This window comes from Chrysochloris asiatica, unplaced genomic scaffold (assembly GCF_000296735.1).
Source record: "Chrysochloris asiatica unplaced genomic scaffold, ChrAsi1.0 scaffold00014, whole genome shotgun sequence".
NCBI lineage: Eukaryota > Metazoa > Chordata > Mammalia > Afrosoricida > Chrysochloridae > Chrysochloris > Chrysochloris asiatica.
Window position 1 is genome coordinate 23,348,646 of NW_006408532.1, and position 10,784 is coordinate 23,359,429.

At 40.9% G+C, this 10,784-nt stretch overlaps 1 protein-coding gene across 1 annotated transcript; it reads right to left on the bottom strand.

Moving 5' to 3' along the window:
* Positions 1–2,811: 2,811 nt before the first annotated feature.
* Positions 2,812–9,299, bottom strand: RFK (riboflavin kinase). The gene is made up of 4 exons (XM_006835007.1): positions 9,218–9,299; positions 7,826–7,977; positions 3,944–4,046; positions 2,812–2,945 (listed from the first exon to the last, which is right to left on the bottom strand). Exons 1-4 carry the CDS (start codon positions 9,297–9,299, stop codon positions 2,812–2,814), a joined length of 471 nt encoding a protein of 156 aa, XP_006835070.1.
* Positions 9,300–10,784: the final 1,485 nt, after the last annotated feature.

Genomic DNA, 10,784 nt, shown 5'->3' on the forward strand with positions numbered 1-10,784 from the left:
ACTACCAGAGCTCCTTCTCCTTAGAGGCAACCAATTGCAACCCTTTCAATTATTTACCTTGCTGTCTCTAAATAATGTGTTTTCTGGTTAGACATCTATCACGCTAACAGAAATGATTGGCATTTCTTTCTCACATTAATCCTTTGCATCTACTCTTGCACCCTTCTTTCTTCTCATCCATGCTGTATTTATTTTATGAAAATGCAATACTTTAATTTTATGACTGCACCACCCATCTGTCAAGTTTGTCCTAATGTTGTGGTTTGCAAATGGCTGATACAGAAAGCTACATCACCAAAGTGCCACATATAGATTTTATAAGAGCTTTCACACTAAGATAGACTAGGAAAAAATGCCTGACAAACTACCTCTCAAAATTAGTCAAGGAAAACCCTATGGGTCATAAAATACTGCCAGAGCCTCCAACTCATTTACTTAAGGACACCTCATCAGGAGGGGCTGTTCGCTGCAGGGCATCATGTTTGGTAAAGTGGAGGACCAGTGAAGGTGAAGGAAACCCTCTATTAACCCAGATTCATACAATCAACTCAAAAAAGGGCAAGACTCATGAAGAGGAGACATTTCATTATGTTAAACACAAGGCTGTTAAGAGTTTCTTCCCTGCTGCACTGTTGTAACTGCTCTTTAGGGTCTCTAACATACCTGTATCATCAGTCATTCTTTCCTAGGCTTAAAAATAAGCTCACATATGAGGGCTTTGGGTCATGGTTTCCTGGGACATCCCAGCCAACTGGCCCACTAACATGTTTATTGTTTCCCTTCTACCTCCTAGGTTATTGTGTAGTGCTTGGGGTCTTATTGTTTGCAAGCAGTCAAAGAAACAGTTGGTTTCTCTGCTCCTGAAACAGAGGAGGAGAAAGAAGGGATAGGAATGGCTTCCTTAGCATAAACCAGAAAGTAGGGATTTATATAAAGATTCAAACTTGCCATACAGAAAGAAAAAAAATCACTTAGTCTAACTTTATTTCAATGCTTGAAAATATTGACTGATTATAGATTATTACTATAATTTCGTACAATAATTAATGTTAAGTTTTTTAAAATGTAAATGTAATACTATAAACTAACCCCTGAACAGTACACTAAGATTTTCAAAAGCAATGGTTATTTATTGAAATGCAAGGAGACAATGTAACAAAGAACTTTCACTTATGTGACACAATGAGCAGCAAACTATTCAGTCAAAACAAACACAAATCTGTTTTTACATATTATGTTTGCTTTTAGCTTTGCTTTATAAACTCATTGATATTTGAGGCATCTTTGTTTCAAGTACTGGATTTCTAATATTACATTTTCTGAAAATTCTTAAATTTATCCATGTTTTCCCCTAGTCTAACATGTGTTGACATTTTCTATATACTTCATAAACAAGTTTATTAAAGTCAATTCTAATCCGTATGCTGATTAACTGACAACAGATTGATAAATTATCGCCTTTAAAACTGCCTTCTATATACTGCTTCTGTCCCTTACACACCAAAATCTGATGCTAATGTAAATGATAATATATAGTAGGAGCCCAAAACAATCTGTAATCTTAAATTATTAAATCTAAAATATTTTAAATTTCTGTCACTATAAACAAGATTCAAGTGGCTAAAATATCATACAGTTAGGAGGAAAAATGTATAAAATTATGATTATTTATAATTTTATTATTTATGCCTTTTGTTTATGTCACAAGTACTATTTAGACTGGCATGAAATTACAATGTTATAGCTGTGTATGTGTTTAGAATCGCACAGGACTGTTACATTAAAAATAAACTAAATCATAATTTCATATTTTAATTGACTCAAATAATTTCCTGAGCAGGGAAGGGGCATCCATTTTGTGTTAAGAAATAATACATATAAATGAATTCCTTTGTTCATTTAAATATTGAGGAAACCTATATATAATACATATAAATGAATTCCTTTGTTCATTTAAATATTGAGGTTCCCTTCAGGCTCCTCAAAATGTAATACATATCTACATGACAATCACTGTCCACACTAAAAGGACAAGCTGTCACAAATCCAATCTTTTGTGAGTATACAGTTGTAAGATATTATAAATAGACATAAACTGATACTGGTAATAACTTAAAGGAAAAAAGATCAAGAAAAATGTTGAAGAATGTCTACTTTTAAAAAGGAAAGAGGTGTTGCCAACACAAAGTGAGACCTATAGATCAAGATTCATTTTTGGTTTAAATAATCAACATGAAAGGAGGAGGAAGTCAAAAGCCCTTAGAATTACGACAGCTTTATAAAAAAATGTTAAAAGAGTTCAATGATTTGAACTTAATGAAGGAAACGACTAATTAAATGTACAATTTCAAAAGTACAAATAAGGACTTCTCCCCACAGGGTTATAATGAACTACTAAGGCTGTTTTCAGTGCATTGCTTCTGTAAACCCTCTCTGTAAAGCAGCACATGCTGTACCCGTGCTGGGATTTAACCATGAGAATTACCCTTCTTATTTCAAACTAGTGATTTGTCCTTGCATCCATACTTATACACATGTATTTTCATCCTAAGAACATAAACCCTTTCTAGTGGTACAATTTGAAAAGATTTGAGTTTCCATTAATATAATAAAGAAACTTGATTTTTAAAATGTATCTGTTTAGTATGTGGCATGATGGGTTTAAACAGTTGAAGCATAATGGAGTAACAACATTGCATGGTTTAATTCACAGCTGTAGGAAAATGATTTAAAAAAACAACCCAAGGTGATTCTGCATAGTTATTAACAGTGAAATACTAGAAAACAGTGAATGAATACATAAGATGATTTTCAGTGGTGGTCATTCAGTATTTTGCTTTTGGGAGCCTGGAAGAAACTGTCTTCTTTGAGATTCAAATGTTCTGGTAAATCTAGCTGTTTCTTAGCTTCCTCAATATCACCCTGAATGGCTGAAATAAGTGACTCTGCAGAGAAAACAACAAATAAAGAGAACTTAGTCACGGTCCAAAAGAAAAACGTGCACTATTCAAAGTGAAATCTTACGAAGAAGACAAACACATAAGTGAGCATTAATTACATTCAACTTGCTATGAGAAATACATTAATTTTTATTGTGAAAAACTGCTAACATGCTTTCTAACTTTTCCTTTGTTCAGCCAATTCCAAAGACTCAGTCTGGTAGCATCTCTGCCACCAGTTAGGTGCCCCAGAAATGTTTATTTCACCCCATCTCCCAAATTAAAACAACAGAGATACCATTTATTTCAAATGTTTGCTTACATATGGTTTCTCATACTATAATGAATTTCCAAAGTATCCATTACTCACCAGAGTATATTACCTCTTAAAATATAAAATATTTCATTGACTGTTGGAGAAAAGCAGCATCACATAGGGTGGTCAAGAATTCAGCCTCGAAACAAGGCTCCACCACACAAAGACTGTAATATTGGGTGGATTTTACTTAATGTCTTTGTGTCAATTTTTCTCATTTGGGAATAATGGGCAAAATAATTCCTACCTCATAGGGTTATTATAGGAGTCCTGGTGTGGCACTGCAGTGCAAGCACTTGGCTACTAACCACAAGGCTGGCAGTTCAAGCCCACAGCCACTCCTTGGAAACCCTATACAGGGTTCTGAGTTGGAACCAATTTGGCAGCACCTAACAATAGGGTTGTTATAAGGCTGAAATTAGTTAATTCATGTAAAGAACATAAAATTGTGCCTGTTGTTTTTAAGTCCTTCTGAGTCAGTTCTGATCCATATCGACCGTATATAGGGTTTCCAAGGAGCGAATGGTGGGTTTGAACCACCAATGTTGTGGGTAGCAATCCAGTACTTACCCTACTGCATCACACATTAAATTCTCTAATATTATCTGGTCTGTTATCACTGGACATGGTAGTCGAAGGAGCTGCAGTTGCATTATCAATATTTAGAAAGATCTGAACAAGAACTTACCTAAAGAATCAAAATTCTTTTCTGGTCTCAGGTAGCCAGTGATGGCCACATTGAGGATCTCTCCATAGAAGTCCTCTTTGAAGGTATGAATGATATGAGTTTCCTACCATCAAGAAGTGTTAGAATATTAAAATGTTAGAAGACATACTTCAAATCTTTGTGTTCATGGTGAATAAATTTACATAAGGCAATCAACTCTCATTAAATTTTAAAGACTTATATTTTAACTGCAGTTATTTCCCCCCAGAATTCTTCCACCTTGATTTACATTTACAACATTACATTTACAATGTTTAAATGTAAGGGCAGGGGCAGAAACTCATTTCTGCTCTTACATTTAAATATTACCAGGAGAGATCATACAAATCTGGTATGATTTACTGTTTACAGAAAAAGTGGATAGGTACTAAAGAAGGTAGCAGCATCACGCTTATCAAAAAGAGACAGCTGAACAGACATTTAGAGTGAAGGCGCAAAATGTGAACTATTCTATTAGGGAAGGAAAAAAAAAAGGGAGTCCTGATGTGCCAATGTAGGGTAAGCACTAGACTGCTAACTGCAAGGTTAGTGGTTGAAACCCACTAGCCACTCCTAGGAAACTTTATATAGGGGTCCCTATGAGTTGGAATTGACTTGATGGAACATAACAATTAGGGGAAAAGTAGTTCTCAGGCCATTCAGGATGTACATGTCTCAGATAAACACCACGTTAACGAAATCTGTGGGGGTTAAGCAGAGCTTAAGACTGATATGAGGGCAAGACAGCCAATGTAGGTTCCTGATCAGGAAGTGATTCTGACACACAGGTATAGGACCCCACTGATGTAAAATGGTGCTGGCACCTTGCTAGTTCAGATACATCACCTGCACGTTAGTAGAATTCTGTAAACAACACATCTGAGTCAAAAGGAAGAAAAACCAGGTAGAAAACCAAACAATATAGAAATACAATAGCTGAGTTGGACTTGTTAAGTGCTGTCAAGTAGAATCCAACCCCTAAAAACCCTGTATAGGGTTTCCAAGGAACAGCTAGTGAGCTTGATCTGCTGATCTTTGAGTTCAAACATCAGGCACTTTAAACTACAGGGCCAGAGTTAAGACTAGCATCGTGGAAATGGAGGTGTTAACATTTTAGAAACATGCTACATGATATTAGAGGTATATTGTTACTAAGGGCCGTCAAGTTGATTCCGACTCAGAGCAACCCTACACAGAGTTTCCAAGGCTGTCTCTGTGGGAGCAGAAAGCTTCCTCTTCTTCTTGTGCAGCAGTTGGTGGGCTCAAGCCACTAACCCTGTGGTTCATACTCTAGTGCTCTGTAGAAAACCATTATCAAGTGATCTTAAATCTGAAATACCTATCTCCAATCAGATAAGTGGAGTCATGGTGTGATGCTGTAGGATAAGCACTGGATCTAAAGGTTGGTTTGAACCACAAGGTTGGCAGTTCAAATCCACCAGCTGCTCCTCGGAAACCCTACACAGACAGGGTCGCTATGAATGGAACCAACGTGAAGGCACTTTAACAACAGGAACAACAAATCAGATAAGCATACAGTTAAGTTATTCAAAATAGTAAACCTACAAGCAGTAAGAGCAAATTATATAAACATCTGAATCTAATAATGAAGAGTTTAGTCTCTCTTTACTAAAATGAGAAATTCACCATGTGCACTTAACTATGGTTCCAATGAGCAAAAGGAAGGAAATTTCAGACACAACTTTTAGGTTAAGGTTTTATTTTTTCTCTTAAAATCTAATCACAAGGTCAGCAGTTTGAGCCCACAGCCACTCAGTGGGGAAAAAGATGAAGCTTTCTGCTCCTGCAAAGACTTATAGCCTCAGAAACCCTATATAGGGTCACTATGAAACGGAACCAACTTGATGGCATACAACAGGGCTAAAATCACTTATGTTGTTAAGTGCCGTGGAGTCGGTTCCAACTCATAGCGACCATGTACAGGGTTTCCAAGGCTGTAAATACTGACGGGAGCAGAAAGCTTCATCTTTCTATATATTATGCTAAATTCAGGGTAAGAAGAGATTCAGGGTAGTACTGTGGTAAAGGTAGAATTCAGAATCAACAGTATGGGGTTCCACCTTTGCTAACTGCCTAGCTAGCCTATCTAAGGCTCAGAGTTTTTCATGTGCAATTGAGGGTTTGTGGTAAAAGATAGGTGATCCCCTATGGCTTTGTGACTATGAACCAACAAATGTGACTTGCATTCTTTCTTTGCAGGAAAATTTTGAATAATCAAACTGGAAACTAAGATATACAAGAAAATAACAAAGCATTATTGAGAGAATTGTAAAGATGGCTGCTTGGGCCAATAACACCTATCTTTGGGCGAGGGCTGGCCATACCAAAAAGATAAATATGCTGTGATTAGAAAGTTAAGACTAAAAGTCCAGTGATAACAATGACATTAACCCAAGGTCAGGGAGGTGAGTGGGGCTGAAGAGCAAAACAATAGATCAACCAAACAATCATGTCTATGCAATGGAATCTAAATGAAAACTCTAGAGCTAAGAGCTCTAGTAGTAAGCCTCCCTGGATGGCAACAATTGAAGGCAGGACGACAGCACATCCCTGAGGATGAAGGCTTCGTGACTGTAAGCCCCCTAGACTTCTCCTACGCATTTCTTCCCATGACTGATATTCATGAGTCCTTTCCCTATAAGTGTAACTGTACAATAGTAGTTTTGAGTGAGTTCTACAAGTCTTTCTAGCAAATCAAACACGAGGGAGGCTGTGGGGACACTGACTTGGTAGCTGACTGGTCCCAAGGAGGGCTGAGTCTGTGCAGGCTATCCAAACTCCCTGTGGACTCCTACTTTACACCATACTCAAAAACCAAATTGATGAGAGAGACAAATCAAGCTTTTAGAAGAAAATTACTGCGTTATCTTTGACTTTGGAATAGACATGGATTAAAAGCACTCAATGATCACACAAGAAAAATGACACATTTGATTACATTAAAATTTAAAACTTTACAGTGTTCAAAAGACAGAATTGTTGTTGTTAGGCTCTGTCAAGTTGGTTCCGACTCATAGTGACCCTGTGTATGGTTTTCAAGGAGTGCCACAGCCAGGCAATCTTTTTTTAAAAAAGGGAAAAAATCTTGAATAGGCACTTTGTAACTGTCTAATATTTCATTAGGAGAGAAAGGCAAAAAAATTAAAACACTGAAAAATTGTGTCTCCTATACAGGCATTCCTTAACTAGCTCTACAGTAATATTTGTTATCTGAGTGTTGTTAAGCGCTATTGAGTCAGTTCTGACTCATAGTGATCCTGTATAGTGTTTCTGAGGAGTGGCTGGTGGTTTTGAACAGCCAACCTTGCAATAAACAGTCCAGTGTTCATCCTATAGCGCCACACCATGACTCCAATACATAAGTGTCATCAAGTCAGTTCTAACTCATAGTAACCCTGTACAGGGCTTCCGAGGATGTAAATCTTTTTGGGAGCACAAAGTTTCATGGTTCTCCCAAGGAGCAGCTGGTGGGCTTGAACCGCCAAGCCTGTGGTTCATTCACAGTCTAGTACTTAGCCTTGCCCTGTATGGGTCCTGTGAAGAAAAACAAGGATAGAAGAGCACACCCTACTCAAGGTAGTATTAAAAATCAACACACAAAACACATCCCTTGTGTAAACGTGCAATTCCATCAGAAAACACCATCCCTGTAGCACGCAGTTCTAGCCTAACCAAGTCACCATGACAAATGAGTTATGTTAACTTGAAATAAATTTTATGAAAAAAGCTTTTACGTATTAATTACAATGTAGATACCACTGATGAATTCTATGTGCACCCAATACTGACTCTAACTCAGCATCTCATCTTTCACTATAGCACAGAACAAAACCCAATTCTTACCATGGACTTTTTCTTATTCTTGTAGTATGGGTTCCATCCTATGCTCATCACCATCTTATGTACATCTCCACTTTCAACACTGGCCCAACCGTAATAAATGCCAGTGGATACATCAGCTGGGAGATTGTCGACTACTTCTTCAGGAAAATTAGCTAAACAACAAAAAGAAAAATTGAGTGTCAGGAGTTTTACATTTATAAAAAATCATCACATGATTAAAGAGATTAGCTTTCTACATTTACCGAAGAGTCCCATCTTTTCAAGTTCTGGCTAGGATTTCTTTCTCCACTTCATATTGATAGGTTAAAAACAAGGTACCTGTTTACAGAGTCCTGGTGTGGTGCTGTAAGGTCGGGTTGAACCTCAAGGTTAGCGGTTCAAACTTACCAGCCGCTCCTCGGAAACCCTATACAGGAACCGACTGACAGTATTTAACAGCAAACCTTTCTAAAACACCCTACACTCTCTGGGTAAGAAAACAGGTACACAAATAGCTGAGTTTGGGGACCTGGTCTTTGACGAAGAGGTTCCAATTCACTTGAAAACATTACCTTGTAAGTCTACCAGGCAAGCACTTGACCTTCATTTAAGATCGGTTTGAACCACAAGGTCGGCGGTTCAAACTCACCAGCCACTCCTCGGAAACCCTATGCAGGGTTGCTATGAGTTAGAATCGACTCAACAGCACTTAACAATAACATTCTCAAGGTATTTGACTTAATGCATGTAACAGGTTCAGAAAAAGAGGGACTAGGACTCTTGCAACTTTTTATTCTCAAGGATGAATGAAACAGTTAGTGATTACTAAAGCTAATGTATGAGCTCTGGCAGCGTAGTGATTATGAATCGGGTTGCGAACCACAAGGTTAGCAGTTCAAAACTACCAGCTGTTCCGAGGGAGAAAAATGAGGCTTTCTGCTCCCGTAAAGATTTCCAGCCTGGAAACCCTGTACACTATGAGTCGGAACCCGCTCCACCGCACATAACCACCACCAAAGCTAATGTAAACAAACAAACAAAAAAGATACGCTTGTCTTATTCAAGACTACCGGTTTTAACACTAGGAGACGATAAAATACTGGGGTTTCTGGAGAGAACACCTTTTTAGAAGTCGGTCTGAGTATTTCGGGGCACATTACACTTCCCAACTGGCAAAACGCATGTCGTGTTTGGCAACTCTGTCCTGGTGGGACAAGGAAGCGAGAAAGCAACTCAGCACCCTCACCATGTCCAAGCCTGGTCCGGGGTGAGCTCGCAGCCAGACGCAGGACCGAAGGTCTCCCTTCAATGAAGCGGGAACCAGGGCAGGGAAAGCTGTCACCTATGCCCACAACCCGGATCGAGTCTCCTGAATGACAACTCCCCGCGTCGCGGCTCGGCCCCGCGGCTTACCTGTGGGGATGCCCAGCTGTTTGGAGCCACGGCCGAAGCCCCGGACCACCGGGCCGCGGCAGAAGTACGGCAGGGACCTCATGACGCAGCTGGGTTGGGGCGCGTCCGACGAATCCGCCGTCGAGGCAGTGCTCGGACCCCCGGACCAGCCGGGCGGGCTCACAACGGGCCGGACGAAGCCGTCTACGCGTAGTGGTGGGTCCCACACACTGCTGATCCACCCGAAACTGCCGGGCGACTCACAACCGGTATCTTGGTCTCCGGTGCTGCGGCGACGGCGGAAGTAGGTGCAGGTGTGGGCGGGGAGCGCGGCGGTACCGCGTAAGAGGGCCCCGAGCGCTCCGTAGCGTCACGGACCTGCGCACACCCCTTTGAACGAAGGCACTCCGCTAGCTCGGCTTCCGTAGCCCCACCCCCGCTGCGGCCCCGCCTCCCGCCGCTGCAGGCCTGGAACCGCTCGTTCGCTGGTCTGGGTGTTTTTGCTGCGGCTCTGCCATCTTCTGGCCGCTGGCGTGGGATGGGAACTGGGACCGGAATCTAGAGTACAGAAGTGGTGGTTGTTTTCCGTCTAGTCCGTTCCGACTCATGTTGGTGGCTGTGTGCTGGGGAGTCGGTTTCGACGCATAGCGACCCTGGATAGGGTTTCCGAGGCTGTAAATCTTCACGGGAGCAGAAAGCCTCATGTTTCTCCCGTGGAACCGCTGGTAGTTTCGAACTGCTGACCTTGAGGTTAGCAGCCCGACTTGTAACCAATACACTACCAGAGCTCCTTGTTCCGACTCCTATATAGGGTTTCCGAGGAGCGACTGGCGAGTTTGAACCACTGACCTTGCGTTTCAAACGACCAGTCCAGTGTTTACCCTACAGCGCCACACCAGGACTCCAGAGTACAATGTGGGATCTAGGAAACCCTGCTTCCGAAGACTCAAATGCTTCAGTCCCCTTCCTCCTTTTCCTGGCGCCAGAAATGAATTGTTACTTTACTTCCATGGCAACCGCCTGGCTGATGGTTATTCTTCTCTCATTAGCATAACATTAAACATTAAAGCCCCAACATCCCATCTCAAAGATGTCTTAACACAGGTTCTTCCTGAACACCCATTGGGGAAATAGCCCTCCTCCCTTCAGGCCAGGGCCTGAAGTTGTTTGAGCTCCAGGGGATCCTTTCCATTCAGGGCCATGTGACCTTTTTGGAAGTAGACTGCCAGGCTTTTCTTTGGAGGCACCTTGGTGCAGGTTCTTCCAAACGCAAGCCTTTCAATTAGTGAGCCCCGTTATCACTGGGAGAACAAAAAAGGCCTTATTTTGGCAATACAAATGCATGAGCGTCTTGCCATCCAGTGAATTTACAGGAGAGAGTAGAATTGCCCTCACAGGATTTCAAGATTAACCTTCAAGGAAGCTCACTGCCTCATATTTCTCTCTTAGGGTGACTGGTGGGTTCCAACTGCTAACTCAGACCCTGTTCTTGTTACATACGCTCCAGTTGGTTGAGACTCATAACTCTTATGGTATGTTGTTGTTGTTGTTAAGTGCCGTCGAGTCAGTTCCGACCCATAGAGACCCT